Source organism: Lolium rigidum, chromosome 4, assembly GCF_022539505.1.
Source record: "Lolium rigidum isolate FL_2022 chromosome 4, APGP_CSIRO_Lrig_0.1, whole genome shotgun sequence".
Classification (NCBI taxonomy): Eukaryota; Viridiplantae; Streptophyta; class Magnoliopsida; order Poales; family Poaceae; genus Lolium; species Lolium rigidum.
In genome coordinates, this window is record NC_061511.1 from 189,189,101 (window position 1) to 189,209,721 (window position 20,621).

Genomic DNA, 20,621 nt, shown 5'->3' on the forward strand with positions numbered 1-20,621 from the left:
GGGAACGATGTACGGTGCCGACCGGTAAGACGAGGACGGCGTCGATCGCGCCGGTCCCGAGGAAGAAGAGTGCGAGGAGGACGAGTACGTCGTCCTCCTCGGCTGCCATTGAGGAGACGGTGGCGGCGACGACGGCATCTCCAGCCTTGGAGCGCCGTTGCGGATGCCGCGGATGACGTTGTCAAGGGTGCGCCCCGGAACGCCCCAGAACAGGGTGCGGCCGTCCTTGTTCCAGCTATTGGGGCCGCCGACGAGGTTGTCGGTGTTGTGCATCTCGATGTCGTACTTCGCCTTGAAGTACGTCGTCCACCAGGCGTCGTTGTTGTCGACCGCCCACGTCGGATCCAACCGCTCATGGGCGGTGAGTTGAGCCCGACGGGCCTTGACGGCGTCCCACCATTGCTCCGTGCGCGGCTTCGGCGGCGGCGGAACGCCAATGCCGTTCACGGCCATCTTCCAGCCGCCGCTGCTTGGCAGCCGCATGTCCGGCGGGACCGGATACCGGGCGTGGTACAGCGCCCACGCCTCCGGCACGGTGAGGCTGCCGCGGCCGGCCGCCGCCGCGGCGATCTTGCGGGAGGACGAGCTCGACATTTTTTGAGCGGCGAGGAGAAGATCTGGGAGGGGGGAGGCGGCGGCGACGAAAAGGATTATGAGCGGCGAGAACTGCAGGGCGTCTTAAAACAGCGGCGGCAGCGGGTGGTTGCACACAATAACTCCGGCGCGGACGGACACGCGGCCATGCACGACGAGACGCGTCCCTGCGTCGCCTGGGAAAACAGGGACGCCATTAACGTCGCTTGACCAAAGGTAGGCGATCGGGTTTTAGCCTTCCTGTGTCGCTGACGGGTCGGGCCCGCGTCGGTTCGCCTCGCTTTTCGTTGTGTCCGGCGTCCCCGGTGCGTCCCCTGTGGGACGGGGACGGGCTCGGGACGCCGGACACCGTATTGGGCCGCGCCGGACAAAAAAGGGCTTTGGGGGACGCGGCTGGAACGCATTTTCTGTCTGACGCGCCCCAAATCCTTTTGGGGGACGCGGCTGGAGATGCTCTCAGACTTTAATTTGTGAATTTGTGGATTGTTCCAGCAAGTGCCCTGATGCCCACTTGGCTGGCTGGTAGACTACACACGCTGTCAGGTTACCACAGTTCATTGATGATTCTGGAAAAACTGTAGCTCCTCACATTTGGTGCCAACTGCCAATGTCTACTCATTCGTGTTGGATCCAATGTACTTTTGCATCTTTCTCTTTTGTGTTTTCAAATGCCACGAATCGAAGGCTTTTCATACTTGAGTTCAACTGCCACTGTATTATTGTAAGGCCTACCACTGGACAGAGTATCATACATCATGCATAATGTTCCTGCTACGCATGTTCACTCTAACCTACTCTTGTACCACACTCGTAACCTACATGTACTTCTTCCACACACACAAAAACATTGCTGATTTGCAAATAATGTAATGTGGATCGAAATCAAGCAAATAGACTGTACTGTTCATAAGTATGCCCTCTTCTGCTGTCATACGAAGCACAGGTGCATTTCTTTTCCTTCGCACGTACCCTTCTATGAACAAAGAAATATTCCCCAAAATCCTGGCCATGTCCACGAAATTTTTGAGATAACTTACATCATAGAAACGTCCCATATCACATTGATGACGCAGACAGCTGGGCAAAACATTCATGTGGGAGGACTGCAATGTGCACTTGTCCCACACAGTTCATGTGATGGATATATTGGCAATGAATGCACCATTCAAAACAGACAAGAATGAATGACTCTCCCGATCAAAATCTGTTGAAGGATGCCGATGGAAAGACTATCCAGCCGCCATACATTATCTTCCCAACCCACTGATAATCTTCAAAACAAAAAATAGAACACTTGTACGGCTAAACCTATTACATTTATGAAGAATGAAAAGAAATCTTTGGATAACCTACTGTCTCATGCTTGTTACTCATGCAGTAACATAGGGAGTGAAGTGATGAATACCATGTTGACTTGCTTCTCCACAATCTGATGAAACATTCTGGTAGAGCCTTTCATTTGAACAATTAGAGATACAAGTGGGTCAGTGTTAGGGTACCATTTACCCTCTTTTGTAAACACATTTTTCGATAAAGGGAATATACTAATATCAAAAGATACCAATTACACCCAACCTGTGCAACAACGCAACACCCTAATGGTAGTACGGATACACAACCAAAAAGAAAAAAAGAAAACTAAGAAACAAAAGTCCCGCTATAGCATCCTAGGCTTAGCAACAGCAATACAACCACCACGAAGACAGCACCTGAAATACACAAAAAAAGACGCCTCCAAGAAGGAAACGGTGCACCAGCACCGTCGTCGCCCGACCAAAGATCTTAGGTTTTCACCCTGAAGATAGTGCCCACTCTCAAAACAATGCCTCCAACAAGGTCATTGCCAGGCACAACCAGTTAAGGTCGGACCTTGGGTTTTCACCCTAAAAGATAGGACTCTGAACTTCACATGTGCTGCCGCCCCCACTTCCATATCACTGCTGCAAATCCCGAGACACCAAGCAAGTCTCTCAACAACGCGGAGACTTGAACCTCCTTTAGCTAGTCCTCCGCTTCGGCCTTCATGTTATTCCCTTCATCTGACTGCATTCTCGACCAAAATGTCACTTGATGCTAACACAGACCAGAGATTCGCACCGCTCCCTCCAGAACCAATCAACCGGAATAAAAGCATGGGTGCGCACGACCGAATACCACCGATCCAGCAAACTCCAGGCAAAAAAAAGCACTGTTACATTTGCCAGCGACGCCTTCCGGAACTCAACACTCCTGCCAGATCGAGAAGAGCAAACCTCAGGTCAGTCCTCATCTTCGCCCAAGAGAGACCCTAGGACCGCCGCCTTTATTCAAGTCGGGTCCCCACGCCGGCGACCATCCCAGGCTGGCCACAGCTGCTGCCGGAGACACCAAGCGCAGATCGCATTATCCGGAGACACCATACACGCCCTGGGCATCGCCGCAGCCGAACGCCAGCCCTCCACCGGCAATATCAGCCGTCGCCAGCTTACATGCCTCTCCACGTCACCGGTGGTACGCGGTGACAGATCGAAAGACCCAGCACAACCATCCGTAGGCCGGCCATCTCCGGCGAAGAAGAGGGCCGCCTCCATCGCCGAACCCAAGGCTGTTGCCCCGGGTGACCTCGTGCCGCGGGAGAATCCCAAGATCATCACCATGCACCGGCAAGAGGCGGAGGGGATGGCGCCGCCGCCCACCACCAGCCACCACCGGCGTGACGTCGATGGGAGGCGGGAAGGGCCGCAGCACAGATCAAGTCTGGCCGCCGCCGCCCAGCCATCCACACGGTAGTCGGGGGGCCGCCGCCGCAGCGTCAAGGGAAGATCCCGGCCGCCGTCCGCAGCGCGCCACGAGAAAAGGCCGTCGCCGCCGCCACACCCTGCGGTCTTTTCCCGGTGGCGCCACCGGTGGCGGCGGCGGGAGGCGGTTAGGGTTTGGGGTGCGGGAGGGAGGGAGGCTATGAATCACCCCAGAAATCCTCAAAATGAACTAAAATGATGGTGTCACTAGAAAAGCTAGTTCATTTTGTTGAACTTAGTAGGGTAGACCCTATCTGTGACTCGCTCGCATCTATATGAACAATATATGATAACTTATAGACTAAAGTAACGACAGACATCAGCTACACATTTTTGGTAGAGTTTAGGTCAAAACTGGTAATAAAATAAAGCAGTAAGAGTATGATGAATTGCGCCTCATTCTAATCTATCTTGAATGGTACATTCATTGCCAATAGTAGTATAGCACATGTGCGGCCTCTCTAAAAAAAACAAGGATACAGGTCTACAGCCCATGCGCGATAAAAAAAAAAGACTCACCGTCCTAGACACGAGGGAAGGTGTTGAATATAATTGTCTAGCCCTCTTCTATAAGATCGGTCTTTTGGTTCAAATGGCTAGAGCATGCAATTCCACATGGTATTAGATCTTAAGGTCCTAGGTTCAAATCCTGGCCAACACAATATTTAAAATAAATCTTTGCGGCCTCCCTTAAAAAACCAAAAGATACACATCTAAGACGCGTGCGAAATCTAAGAAAAAAACAAAACCCACCAGCCTAGACGTAAGGGGTAGTTCTCCTTCATCAGATCAATCTTTTGTTTGAACTGGCTAGAGCATGCAATTTCACAAGTAGTTCTTGTATGCATTGCAGACAAAGGAAAAAAAGGAACCAACGAAGCTGCACGAAAAATACAACAATCTATTTCATCCAAGGCATGGTTTCAACCGATGGCCATTTTGAAGCTCCACGCGATTTGACTCTGAAGCAGCGAAATGAACATCAACTGCTTAGATGGGTGATAATTACATTAACAGAACATGAGTGAGGTATCATCTCATCGCCTACTAAAATATTTTGTTTTTCATACTTATGAGTTTTGGCATCACCAGTACCAATGTACCATGTGACCTTCATGACATTGTCGTTCCAATTTTATCGGATGTCCCCGAAGGGACCTTCATGACATTGTCGACACGGCAGTAATATTGCAACTGACAGATCAAGTGGCCAGGATTTGAATTCCACGAAAAAATTAGGAGCCCGGCCCTACATGGAGATATAGGATGTGATATAGGTACTAGCCAAAATTAGCACAAGGTGCTTCTGACGATTAGTGTACAATGAGGTGTAGCAGATTCCTTGTGAGTTGTGACAACCAGCTGACAAGTGTGCTTCTGCAGATAAGATGGAGAGCCCGTGAGCCAGTGAGCGACAAGATGGAGAGCCAGTGAGAACATGTATTTCCAACTAGAAACTATGATCATATGCATGATCCAGCAAATGTTGTTCATGTTCCTCGTCCTGGAACTATGGAACGGATTTCTGCTTCTTCTTTTTTTGAAACGGAGGCAAAAGCTTTGCCTTATTCTATTAATTAAGGAGAAGTTTTACAAAGAAACAAGACGGATACTTTACAACACGACTACTCTCGTGGCATCAAAAGACTCACACGCTTTGCCTCCCGGCAACCCATAGTTTTAGCTTATTTTTGATGTTACCAAAAACCACCGAAGGTGGCGCATGTTTGTGGCGGAAGATCCTAGCATTCCGCTCGTTTCAAACTTCCCAAGAGGTGAGAAGAACAACGGATGCGAACCCCTTCTGGTTCGGCGTGGATGCTCCGGTCATGAGGCCCCACCATTCTTGAAGAGACGTCGCATGCCATGCCTCGAGGTCAAAGAAATATAAAACGAGCCATGCCTTGAGAAGGCCCCAAAGTCTTTGGGTGAACCGACAATGGAGAAGGAGGTGGTCGATGGATTCCGCATTCCTAGAACAAAGAGGACAATTTCCATTGTTGGGCCACCCTCTCTTTTGCAAGCAATTCGCCGTCCAAAGCCTATTTTCAAGTGCAAGCCAAGCAAAGAACTTGATTTGGGCGGCGCCCAAGTCTTCCACACGGACCTCCTAAAGTTGGAAATGGTGGCACCCAAAAATTGTGCTTTATAGGCCGATGCCGCCGTGTATTGACCATCCTCCGTGAGCGTCCAAGAGATAGTGTCCTCCAAGTTCTCATCAAAATTGTAGTCATGTAGTTTAATCCAAAGATCGACGAATTGCTCAAAGTGAGCGATGGTGAAATCTCCGTCAATGTGGATCATGGCAATCCAAGCATCATCTTTCATAGCCTTTGACCGTGCACTTCTTTCTCTTGGACTCCGCAAAGATGAGGGGGGCGATGTCTTTAGGCTTATTACCGAGCCACGGCGCTTCCCAAATATTAGTTTTCAAACCGTTTCCAACCACAATTTTTGTGGACGCATAGAAAAGTTCCATGTCCACCTCCGTGCAAGGGTTTCCCAAGCCAACCAAAAAAGGTCCATGTCCACCTCCGTGCAAGGGTTTCCCAAGCCAACCTAAATCTTGGTTGGATCCGTCCACTCTAGCCAAGGCCACCGCAATCTAAGAGCTCTTGCGACCGTCTCCCAATTTACTTTGCATTGCCCTCCCGTAACCTTATCGGTGGCCATCCAAAGAAAGGCCCTCTCAATCTTCTTCATTTTTTCAATGACGGGTGGCGGAATGACAAGGGGGGTAAGATGGTAGATCGCTTGAGAGGCGATGACGGACTTCACAAGGGCGGTGCGTCCGGCCATGTTGACAAATTTTCCATCCCAAGTCGGAATCTTCCCGGGCCATATTATCAATGAGATGTTGGAAATCGGCGCTTTTCAATTGCCAAATGGAGAGAGGAAGCCCAAGGTATTTTATGGGGAAATTTTCTCTACGAACCGGGAGCCCTTCAAGAATGTCATCCAAAGAGAGATCATTGCAACGGATGGGGACGACGGAGCTCTTTTGGAGGTTGGTGCGAAGGCCGGTGACCTCACCAAAAGCCTCAAGAATGCGAGCAAGGTTGCGGATGTCTTCGCTTATGGGCGCAAGGAAAATCGACGCGTCATCGGCATAAAGGGAAGTGCGCAAGATAGGCCCCCGGCCCCTAACTTTGTGGAGCAAACCATGGGATGTGGCAAGGTCAAGCACTTGTTGCAACGAATTGATGCCAAGGTTGAATAGCAAAGGTGAAAGGGGATCCCCTTGTCGAAGACCGCGGCCATGGGAGATGGGGGGGGGCGGCCACCCCATTGAGAAGGACACTGACGTGGCGAAGAGAGCGGTAATCCAATTACAGAAAGCACTCGGGAAACCCCACCGTTGGAGAAGGTCGATCAAGTAGTCTCATCTAATAGAGTCAAAAGCTTTGCGAATGTCAAGCTTGAAGAGAAGACTCGGGTTCTTGTTTTTGTGCAACCTAGTTGCCATGTTTTGAACTTGGATTTCTGCTATTGAAGCACACGGAATTGTAGTTGTACAAACTACACGTAGACCGGACACTCTCACATACCAATTCCCAATGCCATCCATGCCTAAAGCTACTATAGACTGTAGCCGTGCATGCAGTGCAAAGTAAGAAAGGACTTCCGAGCAAACTAGGCTGAACACTTCCTATACTTCTCGCAGGAGAGAAACATATGCGGTATATATATATAGCAATAAGTAGTACTGTCTTAACATTTACCACTATATATTTATGACTGGTGCTATGCGTTTGAATAAAATTACAGTATGGTGTACTATTGTCTGGTCAGTATGCCTACTAAAAAATGTACTCCTGAATCGTACGAGACATTCTAACATTTCCTGAATCGTATGTATCTAGACAAATTTCAGTGAGTCTGTTCGGCCACTTCAGTCCATTTGTAGTTTACATTAAAATATTCAAAACATCTTATAATTTGTAACATGTATCTACTGTTGTACACAATCATTTGGCGCCAGAAGTATGGAGTCCTAAGTTCTCCGGGAGGTATTTTACCACCTATGATATTTGGGCGGTGAGACATATGCTCAACATGTTTGGAGAGGCCTCAGGCCTGAGAGTAAACTTCACAAAGACGACGGCCACGTTAATCCGAGGATCACAAGAGGATGAGGAGAGGGCTACGCGGATCCTGGAATGTGAGCTTACGAGATTCCCGATCCGGTACCTTGGACTCCAGTTGGCGCTTAGACCCCTTTCCAAAGCGGAGTGGCAGCTGCTTCTGGACCAAGTTACCAAGTGCGTGCCGGCGTGGCAAAGAGGACTCATCAGAAGAGAGGAAAGTCTAGTCCTGATTAACTCAGTGGTCGTAGCCAGAGCAGTGCACCAGATGATGGTAGCCGAAGCTCCAGTGTGGTTATTGGAGGACATAAACAGGTGGATGAGAGCTTTTTTCTGGCCTGGCAAGGATGAGGTACAAGGGGGCCAATGTCTGGTGGCTTGGAGGAGCATATGCAAACCAAAGGGGTTTGGTGGGTTGGGGGTGAAAGACTTGAGGTTGCAAGGCCTCGCCTTGAGAGTGAGATGGATGTGGCTTAGACGCACGGAACCAGAGAGGCCTTGGCAGGGCCCACCCAGGTTAAATGACCCACTCGTGGCGGAAGTGTTCCAGTCTGGCAAGATTCAGTGTGGGAGATGGGCGGCTGACCTACTTCTGGAGAGATAGATGGATCGGTGGATACACAGCGGAGGAACTGGCGCCGGATGTCTTCGCCAAGGTAACCACTAGGCGGAAGAACTCCCGCCTGGTGGCGGAGGCTTTGCATGGAGACGCTTGGATAGATAACATACCTGGTGAGATGACGGCCCAACTTTGGAGGCAATGCCTAACTTTGTGGGAGGCGGTGGAGACCATGGAGAGAGGCGCCGCGAGACCGGACCAAATATTTTGGAAGGGTGCGGATTCTGGAGCATACACAGCAAAGTGCACTTATGAGATGCTCTGCCAAGGGAGCGTAAGATGGAGTATGAGCAGACCGGTTTGGGGCTCTTTTTCCCCCATGAAATGCAAGATTTTTGCATGGTTGGCTTTGAGATACTGTTTGTGGACCTCCGACAGGAGGGCGAGGCACGGGCTGCAGGAGAACCCGGATGCATGCTACACTTGCCTGCAAGAGGAGGACAATGTCGATCATGTTCTTGTTATATGCCCTTATGCGAGACAGGTTTGGTGCAGAGTGCTGCAAAGTGCAGGGTTACAGATCGTCGACCCAGGGTTCACGGGGAACCTACAGAGATGGTGGACGGAGGCCCGCAAGCGAGTGAAGAGGATCGACGGGAAGCGGTTCGACTCCATGGTCATCTGCTCGGCATGGACGGTCGGAATGCGAGGGCTTTCTGTAATGTGAGGGAGCAGAAGACGGTAGCCCAGATGGTGAACCAGATTAGAGATGACTTCCACCTTTGGGAGAGGACCAAGAGAGGAGGGAGGCTAGATATAGCGAGAGAGTAGGTTTAGGCGGAGGAAGGGTGGCGTGTGTGTTCTCAGTACCTTGATGCTGTTCTTGTAAATCTGTTGCTCTCTTTCTTCTAGATAAAGGATGTTTTACGCGTGGTCTTGAAAAAAAAAAGATATTTGGGTTCGAACTGGTCACCCGCCATCGGCATGCTGTCAATTCCAACTAGTGTATGTATATAGCTGTGAGAAACATGCATCTCAACCACGCCAGCTTGTCCCTTCTAACTAGCAGAGTAACATCAGCTTTTCAGAAGCCACCATGCTAACAATAACCAAAATGAAGAAGAACAGCCATTGATCCTTCCTTCTTACCCATCTACATAATACCAGGCAGGCCTTATCAACACCTACTCCCTGACATGAGCTTTTCTTCGTGACAAAAATAAGATGTAACACATGGATCACGGTTCGATTCCATTAAATCCCACAATTGCAAAGACGAATGACGTACCAAACGGGCTAATGACTCAGGGCATCTCCAGCGGTGCGACGCATTTTAGCGTTCGAAAATATCTACGCGCGTCCGTTTGCATCGGCCGAAATGATCGAAATCGACCGCCAATCCGTTTGCGTCGGGTGGCTCCAGCAGCACGACGCATTTTTTGCTCGAATTTCCATTTTTTGTTAACATGAAAACATAATTTACATAGTTGAACACATGGAAATAAACCCTAAACGACCGCGCCTACTGCTTCTCCTCGTCGCTGTCGAGCACGATGAGCTCCGGTACCACCCACGGCCAGTTGGGAACCGGCAGAACGTACGCCGGGCGCGCTGGTGATGCTGGTGGTAGAGGCGCCCAGGGCTGTGGCTCTGGCGAAGGTGGAGGCGCCCAGGGCTGTGGCTGTGGCGGAGGTGGAGGCGCCCAGGGCTGTGGCGGAGGTGGAGGCGCCCAGGGATGTGGCGGCGGTTGAGGAGCCCAGGGGTTGTATGGCGGCGGTTGTGGCGTGGCCGAGTCCTGTAGCGCCAGTCGTAGGGCTTCATCCTCCGACACGCCCGGCGGCATGAAGCCGGTGGCGTACCGGGGCAGCAGCGGCTGCACAGGTCGGTCGTTCTCGGAGACGAGGACGCCGAGCTTCGCGATCTCGTCGTCCATCATGTTATCCGGGTACTCAAACTTGCGGCCCTCCGCCATGGCCAGCTGTCATTCCTGGAAGACGACCGCGACGTAGTCGTCGCTGTCGTCCTTGACCTCCTCGTTGTGGCGCCAGCGCCTCGATGTAGTCGTCGTCGTCGTATTCGTCGTCATCGTACTGCGCACGCGTCGGCGCCTGCTGTCTTTGAGGACGAGGCGGCGGTGGACGGTCGAAGGGAAAGTCCATGTCACCCATGAAGCCCGCCCTCCTCCTCCGATCCCTCTCGGACATGAGATACGTGAGCCAGCTGTCGGAGTCGATGGCGTACAATTTAGAGGATTCAATTCCTTAGAAATCTTTCGTAGTATGTGTTGTTCAATTTGTACTTTTGTGGGACTGAATCCTATAAAAAAAAATTAGAAATCATTTGCATTGGATTTCATAGGAAATATATGTTCATGAAAACCTTTTTTATTCTCTAATAAATTCAAACAAAATCCTATAAAATTGAAGTGGGCATGATACTGAAATCATACGTTTTTTCCCCATTCATGTGTTTTAGAATCCTGGGACAAAGGCTCCAAGTGTATGTGATGTGCCCATGCCTCTGATGGGGAAAAAAAGATGTTGACAGTCACTGGAAAAACTAGTATTGTTACCTGCTCTAGGCAATATGGAGGGAAAATATTTCATGAATGATATAAAAGTATGAAGTAAACTGTGCGTAGTAGTAGTAGTAAGATTATGTTTAGTGCTGGAATTCTATTTTTTATTTCTCTGTGTAATCAAAGAAAGTCAATATCTCATGAAAAGGGAGTCATCTGCATGAGGTGTGAAAATGATAAAAGCAACAAAAGCTCAAGTATGTAATTATGGTGATGAGCCGATGAAGATATCTTTTACAAATTTGTGCTCACGTAACCATACGAACAAGAATGATCACGGATATGGCCTATCAAATGGTAGTTACGTGTTGCTTTTCATCACACCTGTTTTAGAAAGGAGAAACTGAGCTATAAGCAACATGTATCAGTGATAGTTTTCACTTGTTAGATTAGTGGGCCAATTCATGCATGCATGATCAGTATCCGTACAAATGTAATGACGCGATATGGAGGCAATCAATCAGGGATCTTCGACCATACCTGAGACTCTCTGGACTCTGGATCGTTCCAGCAAATGCTTTGGTGCCCACTTGGCTGGTTGATAGACTACGGTACGTACGCTGTGTCAGGTTAAGTATCCATGAGTATGAGTCTGGAAAGAAAAAACCTATAGCTCATATTTGTCTATTTCATCGTGTTGGATCCAAGAGGGCATTCCACTGTGATCCTGGACGTTTTTTTAATTTCTGTTTTAAAATTGCCACGAAGCAAAGGCATTTCTTACTTCTTGCAAGGCCTACCAACTGGTTTCAATGGTCCTCTAATCCATGGCACAAATGCATTATGCATGCATACAGTGATTACGGGACTAAGTATCATGCATGATGTTCCTACTTCCCATGATCACCATTACCTACTGTTGTACCAGACTCGTAATCTACATGTACTTCTTTCACATATAAAATACATTTCTGATTTGACAAAATCTAATGTACTAGATCTAAATCAAGATAATACACTGTAATTCTCCCTATACTCATGCAGTAATATAGGGAGTGAAGTGATGAATAGTTGAATACTATGCTTGCTTCTCCCCAATCTGACGGCAAATTCTGGTAGAGCCTTTCATTTGAACAATTAGAGATGCAAGTGGGTCAGTGTTAGGGTCACTAGAAAAGTTAGTTCATTTTGTTGAACTTAGTAGGGTAGAGGGTACCCTACCTGTGACCAACTCGCATCTATATGAACAATATATGATAATTCACAGCCAAATTTAATGAAGACAGCAGATGCTCGTTTTTGGTAGAGGTTTAGGTCAAAACTGGTAATAAAATAAAGCAGTAAGAGTATGATGAATTGCACCTCATTCTAATCTATTTCGAATGGTACATTCATTGCTAATAGCAGTGTAGCACGTCTAGCACATGGAAGAGTAAGAGCATAGCAATAGCAGGGTAGCAGTTCTTCATGTACCTGTTGAAGATGGAAATGTCAAAATATTTTTTAACCTCTAAACATCAACTTGAGCTGCCGTCCCATCTACATACAAATCAATGTAGCACTTGGTCGTTCTTGTATGCATTGTAGACAAAGGAAAAAGGAACCAATGAAGCTGCACGAAAAATACAACAATCTATTTCATCTAAGGCATGGTTTCAACCGATGGCCATTTTGAAGCTCCACAAGATTTGACTCTGAAGCAGCGAAATGAATATCAACTGATTTACATGGAGTGATTACTGCATTAACAAGACCCGAGTGATGTATCATCTCATCACCTACTAAACTTTTTGTTGTTCATACTTCAGAGTTTTGGCATCACTACTATTAATGTATCATGTGACCTTGATGACATTATTGGCACAGCAGTAATATTGCAAGTGATGGATCAAGTAGCCAGGATTTGAATTCCACGAAAACTTAGGAGCCCGGTCCTATATATGGAGATATAGGATGTATTATGGTACTAGCCAAAATTAGCACAAGGTGCTTCTGCAGCTTGGTGTACAATTAAGTAGCAGGTTGCTTGGGACATCCAGCGACAAGGTGCTTCTGCATATAAGATGGAGAGCCAGTGAGCTAGTGAGCGATAAGATGGAGAGCCTGTGAGAACATGTCTTTCGAGCCATAGACTATGACCATATGCATGAACCAGGGAATGTTGTTGATGTTCCTCCTCCTGGAACTTTGGAACGGATTTCTGCTATTGAAGCACACGCCATTGTAGTTGTACAAATGACTCAGAGAGCGGACACGCTCACATACCAATTCCAGTGACAGTCTTCAGTTGTTAGATTAGTGGGGCCAGCTCATGCATGATCAGTCTCCGTACAAATGTAATGACGCGATATGGAGGTAATCAATCAGGGATCTTCGACCATATCTGAGACTCTCTCGACTCTGGATCGTTCCAGCAAATGCTTTGGTGCCGACTTGGCTGGCTGATAGACTACAGTACACACGCTCTGTCAGGTTAAGTATCCATGAGTCTGGAAAAAAAAACGTATAGCTCATATTTGTCTATTCCATCGTGTTGGATCCAAGAGGACATTCCACTGTGATCCTGGACATTTTTTAAAACTCTGTTTTAAAATTTCCACGAAGCAAAGACATTTCTTACTTGTTGCAAGGCCTACCAACTGGTTTCAATGGTCCTCCAATCCATGGCACAAATGCATTATGCATGCATACAGTGTTTACAGGACAAAGTATCATGCATCATGTTCCTACTTCTCATGATCACTATTACCTACTCTTGTACCAGACTCGTAACCAACATGTATTTCTTTCACATACAAAATACATTTCTGACTTGACAAAATCTAATGTAGATTTAAATCAAGCTAATGCACACCGTAATGTTCATAATCTGAACCTCCCAAGCAAATCATCCCAGTACACCCTCTCCTGCCGGCCGACAAAAAGCATATTAACAGTGCCCTTCGAGAAAAGCATACCAAGAGAGTGCGTTTCTTTTCCGTCATACATACCCTTCTACGAGCAACCAAATAGATCCCCAAACTTCTTGCCATTTTCACTAGATTTCTGAACATAACTTACATCATAGGCACGTCCAGTACCACATTAATAGATGCATTGAGTCTACATGATGATGTAGACAGCTGGGCGAAACATTCATATGGGAGGACGGCAATGTGCATTTGTCCGACACAGTTCATGTGATGAATATATTGGCAATGAATGCACCATTCAAAACAGACAACGAGGCGCGAATCAAAATCTGCTGAAGGGTGCCGACGAAAATACTATCCACCCGCCATGCATTTTCTTCCCAACCCACTGATATCCTTCAAAACAAAAAACAAAAAAAAAACACTTGCAAACTGCAGCTGCTATAGGGAGAATGAAACTATGAACACCACTATTGAATTGTTTCTTTCCCAATGTGATGAGAAATTCTGCTAGAGCCTTCATTTGAACAGTATGGTAGATCACACTCTAAGGTACGATCAGATTCAGTAGCTGCTCCTTATTGGTAGTAAAATAAAGCAGTGCCAAGAGTATGATGAATGGCGCCTCATTCATACTATCTATTTTGAATGGTGCATTCATTGCCAATAGCAGTATAGTACTAATATCAATGTAGCACGCCCAGCACATGGAAGAGTAACAGCATTGCAGGGTTGCAGTTCTATATGTACCTTCTGAAGATGGAAATGTCACAAGATTTTTTCCCTCTTAAACATCAACTTCAGCTGCCTTCCTATCTACATACAAATCAATGGAGCACTTGGTGATTCTTGTATTCATTGCAGACCAAGGAAGAAAGAATAAACGAAGCTGCACAAAACTACAACAACCTATTTCAACTAAAGCATGGCTTCAACGGACGGCCATTTTGAAGCTCCACAAATATCAGTTGCTTACATGGAGTGAGGATTGGATTAACAGAACCAGGGTGCAGTATCATCTCACGACCTTCTGAACTTTGTTCTTGTTCAGAGTTCAGAGTTTCGGCATTACCAGTAGCATGTGACCTTGATGTCATTGCCGGCACAGCAGTAATGTTGCAACTGACGGATCAACATAGGTAGGATTTGAATTCCATGGTCTGACAGGTAAATCATCAGAGGTCACAGCCAGGCCATCCTTTTTGGATAGAACAAGTGTTACCATCCTAGCACCAGAGGAATAAGATCCATACCTCACGAGCTTTGTCCTTGAGATCGACTACCAACAATAACTGATTAAGCTGGCCTCAAGAATAGTTGTACAAATTTAACTTTCTCCCAACTTGCATTGGAATTTCTCTGCATTGTCTTGGATCTTCTCCGCATTGTCTTGGATCTTCTCCGCATTGATTCTGACTAACTCTGTATGCACTTGGACTTTTCTTTCATTTTCTTGGATTTTCTCTGGTGTGGATTGGCTTTTCTCAGCTTTGTCAAGGATTTGACCCGTCTTTTCTTGGATACTTTCAGCTTTACCGATTTCCTCTAGCTTTTCTTGGATGTTCTTTGATTTCTCTTGGATTCCATCCACCTTGTCTTGGATTTTGCCTGCCTTCTCTTGTTCTTTCGCCGCTGCTTTCTCTTGGATTCCATCCACCTTGTCTTGTATTTTCCATGCCTTCTCTTGTTCTTTCGCCGCTGCTTTGTGCTTGATGTTTGCATCAAAACGTGGCACCCTCTCAGCTTTACCAAGTGCCTCTGATTCAACAACCTTTACAGTTTGGTTCCTCCTGAGAATCAAGACTGCATCCTTTTCAATAAGATCACCGGCGCCGCGCACCGTTCTTGCCCGAGTAATGCCAAATCTCTGGCCAGCAACACCGTCGATCCGAGCCATGAGCTCCAGGAGATTTCTCCTCTCCCGATCCCCGGCCTCAGAGAACACCTTCCCGTTGTTCTTGAGTGGCCGCGCTGGTTTCCTGGCGCCCACCAACGGCACCAGCTCCTCCAAGACTGAATCTGAGTCTTTTTCGTCATCATCAAATGCCACTGCTGAAGTCGATTCCTGCTTTGACGCAGCAGCCGCCCGCTTCGAGACGGTCTTCTGCACATCAACGATGGCGCAGGGGTTGCCCACCACGGCCATCCCGTTCTTCCAGGCCTTGGCCGACACCGCCTTGCTGAGGACGCTGAGCCGGTCGACAATGTCGGACATGGAAGGGCGGCGGTCCCTGTTGGAGCGCACGCAGCTGGCGGCGAGCACGGCGAGGTCCCTCCGGGCGACGGGGTCGCGGGGCGGCGCCACGCGCGGGTCGAAGAGGGCGACGACCTTGCCCTTGCGGAGGAGCGGCACGGCCCACTCGACGACGGAGGGCGGCGAGTACTGCACGTCGATGGCCTTGCGGCCGCTGATGATCTCGAGCAGCAGGATCCCGAAGCTGAAGACGTCAGTCTTGGTGCTGAGGCTGTCGGGCGTGACGTAGGCCGGGTCGAGGTAGCCGAGCGTGCCGGCGGGGGGTGGAGTGGGGGTGGTGGTGGCATTGGTGATGCCGGAGCTGGGGACGCGGAGGGCGAGGCCGAAGTCGCCGAGGTGGGCGTCGAGGTTGGCGTCGAGGAGGACGTTGGCTGACTTGACGTCCCGGTGGATGACGGCGGGGTCGGCGTCGTGGTGGAGCGCGCGTAGCGCCCTGGCGGTCTGCAGCGCGAGGCGGAGGCGGCGGGGCCAGCCGGGCGGGCGGCGGGAGGAGGAGGAGGGGGAGGGGGAGGGGTGGAGCAGGTCGTAGAGCGTGCCGTTGGGCATGTACTCGACGACGAGGAGGCGGGGGCGCGCGCGCGGGTCGTCGGGGCCCGGGTCGGAGTAGCCGAGCAGGTTGACGAGGCGCGGGCCGCGGAGGGAGGAGAGGATGCGGATCTCGTTGTCCACCTCGGCGCGGCGCGGGGAGGGGCGCTTGACGGCGACGGCGCGGCCCGAGGGGAGCACGGCCTTGTAGACGGCCCCGTGGCTGCCCCGGCCGAGCAGGGCCGCGTCGGCGAAGTGGGAGGTGGCCGCCTCCAGGTCGGCGTAGGAGAAGCGCTCGATCTCCGGCGGGGCGGGAGGCGGCGCGCGGGCCCCTGCCGAGCGGCGCGAGATGATGGGGAGCGGCGAGATGGCGGTGATGGAGCGGCACGTCGCCGCGGACGAGTCCGCCCGGCAGGAGAGGTACCCCATTTGGGCGGAGCCGTCTCGCGGCTGCCGGGGCTGGGCGGGGGGCAGGGGCTGGGCGGAGGGGGGAAATCCGAAAAGGGGATCCGGAGAGGAGAAGTGGAGTTGGAACGGTAGCGCTGCGGTGTGCGTGTTTTTGGTGGTTTGTGGGAAGACGTTTGGTGCGGGGGACCCGACCGTCTCCGGTCTACGCGCGGCTGCGGGACCCGGCTTGGGGGGCGGCGGTAAATTTTGAAACACTCTCGACCGTCGTAATTCAAATAGATCGGCTCACACGAATTAGGGCATCTCCAGCGCGACGCATTTCGGACGTCCGAAATATCTGTTTACGTCGCGCACGGACATTCGACATATCGTTTTTATCCGCGCGTCCGTTTGCACATAGGGGTGGCTCCAGCGGGCCGACGCATTTCCGCGTTTGCATCAATTTATGAAGTTTCCAAACAACAAAATAAGGCTAGTGCCAACGCGGGCGGCAGCGCGGGCAGTACCGCCCGCCGGGAGGCGAGAGGCAGGCGGTAGTGAGGCGAGACGACAGCACGGGGCGGTGGATCCACCGCCGGCGGTAGCGCCCGCTACCGCCCGGCTACCGCCCGCGCTGGCGCCGAGAGGGGGCGAGAGGGGGGGCGAGAGCGAGGCGGTGGCGTTGGCGGGTCGGGGCGAGAGCGGGGGCGAGAGGGAGGGGTAATTTTCTTGCATTATTTTGAATGTCTTAATCTGAAAAAGAAATGGTGATGTGGAGGAGAGAGAAGTGAGAGCTGGCACTATAGCCCGTGCACTGGCACCGTGGGGTGAGAGTGGAGTGAGTGTAGGGTGAGAGTGAGGGTAAAAACTGACGTGGCGAGGCTATAACAGGTGATGCACTGGCACCAGCCTAAGGAAATTAACAAAGTCATAGTTATTACATTTAATTTTTTTAAATCGACATGAAAATAAGATAGTATTTCTCTAGGCATGATTTTCATGGCCAGCCAATGTCCACTGATGCTCAATTAGATCCGTTTGCAACTGTTTGGAGACGTTCTCATCAGTGACTTCTACATTCCTATGTAGATAGTCCTGCCAAGATGAAGCTCCAGAAAGTGGCGCAACCAGCTCACCTTGAAAATCCCAGTGGTTCTCATTGCGGCCATCAGGACGCTCGTTCTCAACGATCATGTTGTGCATGATCACGCAGCATGTCATCACCGCATGCATGGTCTTCAGCGACCATGTTCTTGCCGGGTGACGGACAATTGCCCACCGAGCTTGGAGCACACCAAATCCGCGCTCCACATCTTTCCTGCAAGCCTCTTGCATCTTGGCAAACCTCCTCGTTGATGTCTACGCACGCTTCTATTCCTGTAGACAGTGTTGGGCCTCCAAGAGCAGAGGTTTGTAGAACAGCAGCAAGTTTCCCTTAAGTGAATCACCCAAGGTTTATCGAACTCAGGGAGGTAGAGGTCAAAGATATCCCTCTCAAGCAACCCTGCAATTAAGATACAAGAAGTCTCTTGTGTCCCCAACACACCTAATACACTTTTCATATGTACAGGTGCACTAGTTCGACGAAGAGATAGTGAAATACAAGTAATATGGATGATTATAAGTAGTAATTGCAATCTGAAATAAAAATGGCAGCAAGCGAACATGTAGCAGAACTTGTTGGAAACGGTGTTTCAATGCTTAGAAACAAGGCCTAGGGATCATACTTTCACTAGTGGACACTCTCAACAATGATCACATAATTGAATAAATAAATGCTACTCTCAAACACTCTCTTGTTGGATAACAAACACCATTCATTGTGTAGGGCTGCAAAAGCACACCTCAAGCCGGAGTAAACAAGCTCCACAACGTCATAAAGGAATCACGCACTATGCGCACACTGTCACCATCACACCGTGGAGAGTGACTCCGGAGTTCATATTAAAGTAACATCTAGAGTGCATAATACACAAGAGTAACATCTACATATTCAACTATATTACAAAGCTCATAATCACATAAAGATCACACCATGGGAGAGAGAGATGAACCACATAGCTACCGGTAGAGCCCTCAGCCTCGGCGGAGAACTACTCCCTCCTCATCATGGGAGACAGCAACGGCGATGAAGATGGCGATGGAGTCGATGGACATGGATTCCGGGGGCACTTCCCCATCCTGGCGGCGTGCCGGAACAGAGACTTCTGTCCCCCGAACTTGGCTTCGCGATGGCGGCGGCTACGTAAGTTTTCGTGGAGGAAGACCGATGTATTTAGGGTTTTCGCATCTGGGAGAATATATAGGCGGAAGGGCGGCCTCGGAGGGGCCCCAGGGTGTCTCCCCACCTGGTGGCGCGGCCAGGGGTGGGCCCGCGTCCCCTATGGTGTGGGGGCCCCTTGGCCCCCCTCTGGCCCTTCTCTGGCTCTCTGGGTCCGTCTCGGCAAAATATTGACTTCTGTCTTCGTGGGGTCCAATTCCGAGAATATTTTCTGTGTAGAATTTCTGAAACCAAAAACAGCAGAAAATAGGAACTGGCGCTTCGGCATCTTGTTAATAGGTTAGTCCCGGAAAATTCATAAAAATGATATAAAGTGTATATAAAACATGTAGCAATTGGTATAATATAAGCATGGAACATCAGAAATTATAGATACGTTGGAGACGTATCAAGCATCCCCAAGCTTAGTTCCTACTCGCCCTCGAGTAGGTAAACGATAAAAAGAATAATTTCTGAAGTGACATGCTTCCAACATAATCTTGATCAATACCATTGTAAAGCATATGAGATGAATGAAGTGACTCAAAGCAATGGTCTATAGTTTGCTAACAAATAGGTAATGACTAAACAACTGAATCATATAGCAAAAACTTTTCATGAATAGTACTTTTAAAACAAGCATAAAATATTCTTGCATAAGAGTTAACTCATAAAGCAATAGATTCTTAATAAGAGGTTTTGAAGCAACACAAAGGAAGATTTAAGTTTCAGCAATTGCTTTCAACTTTCAACATGTATATCTCATGGATAATTGTCAACACAAAGTAATATGATGAGTGCAATAAGCAAGCATGTAAGAATCAATGCACACAGTTGACACAAGTGTTTGCTTCTAAGATAGAAAGAAGTAGGTAAACTGACTCAACATAAAGTAAAAGAAAGGCCCTTTGCAGAGGGAAGCATGGATTAAATCATGTGCTAGAGCTTTTCAAGTTTGAAATCATAAAGAGAGCATAAAAGTAAAGTTTTGAGAGGTGTTTGTTGTTGTCAATGAATGGTAGTGGGTACTCTAATCCCCTTGTCAAACAGACTTTCAAAGAGCGGCTCCCATGAAGGACGTTATCTCTACGAGCCAGGTAGATCATCCCTCTTCTCTTTTGTTTACACATGTACTTTAGTTTTATTTATGGATGACACTCCTCCCAACCTTTTGCTTTCACAAGCCATGGCTAACCGAATCCTCGGATGCCTTCCAACATTTCACATACCATGGAGGAGTGTCTATTTGCAAAATTAAGTTGCTTACTGATAAATCAGGGCAAAACATGTGAAGAGAGTTATTAATGAAAGTTAATTAATTGGGGCTGGGCACCCCGTTGCCAGCTCTTTTTGCAAAATTATTGGATAGGCGGATGTGCCACTAGTCCATTGGTGAAAGTCTGCTCAACAAGATTGAAAGATAAAACACCACATACTTTCTCATGAGCTATAAAACATTGACATAAATAAGGAGTAATAAAGTTTTAAATTGTTTAAAGGTAGCACATGAAGTATTTACTTGGAATGGCAGAAAAATGACCACACAGTAGGTAGTTATGGTGGACACAAATGGCATAGGTTTTGACTCAAGGTTTTGGATGCACGAGAAGCATTCCCTCTCAGTACAAGGCTTTGGTTAGCAAGGTTGTTTGAAGCAAACACAAGTATAAACCGGTACAGCAAAACTTACATAAGAACATATTGCAAGCATTATAAAACTCTACACTGTTTTCCTTGTTGCTCAAACACT

At 48.7% G+C, this 20,621-nt stretch overlaps 1 protein-coding gene across 4 annotated transcripts; it reads right to left on the reverse strand.

The window, feature by feature from the left end:
• Nucleotides 1-13,542: 13,542 nt before the first annotated feature.
• Nucleotides 13,543-16,653, reverse strand: LOC124648177 (serine/threonine-protein kinase-like protein At3g51990). 4 transcript variants are annotated; one of them, XM_047187979.1, is made up of 3 exons: nucleotides 14,422-16,653; nucleotides 14,196-14,261; nucleotides 13,543-13,841 (listed from the first exon to the last, which is right to left on the reverse strand). In XM_047187979.1, the coding sequence occupies exon 1, from the start codon at nucleotides 16,651-16,653 to the stop codon at nucleotides 14,773-14,775; it is 1,881 nt and encodes a 626-aa protein (XP_047043935.1). In that variant the 3' UTR covers nucleotides 13,543-13,841; nucleotides 14,196-14,261; nucleotides 14,422-14,772. The 4 variants fall into 4 exon arrangements, with proteins under 4 accessions (XP_047043935.1, XP_047043933.1, XP_047043936.1 ...); XM_047187977.1 differs by having other exon boundaries at nucleotides 14,196-16,653; XM_047187980.1 differs by lacking the exon at nucleotides 13,543-13,841 and having other exon boundaries at nucleotides 13,899-14,257.
• Nucleotides 16,654-20,621: the final 3,968 nt, after the last annotated feature.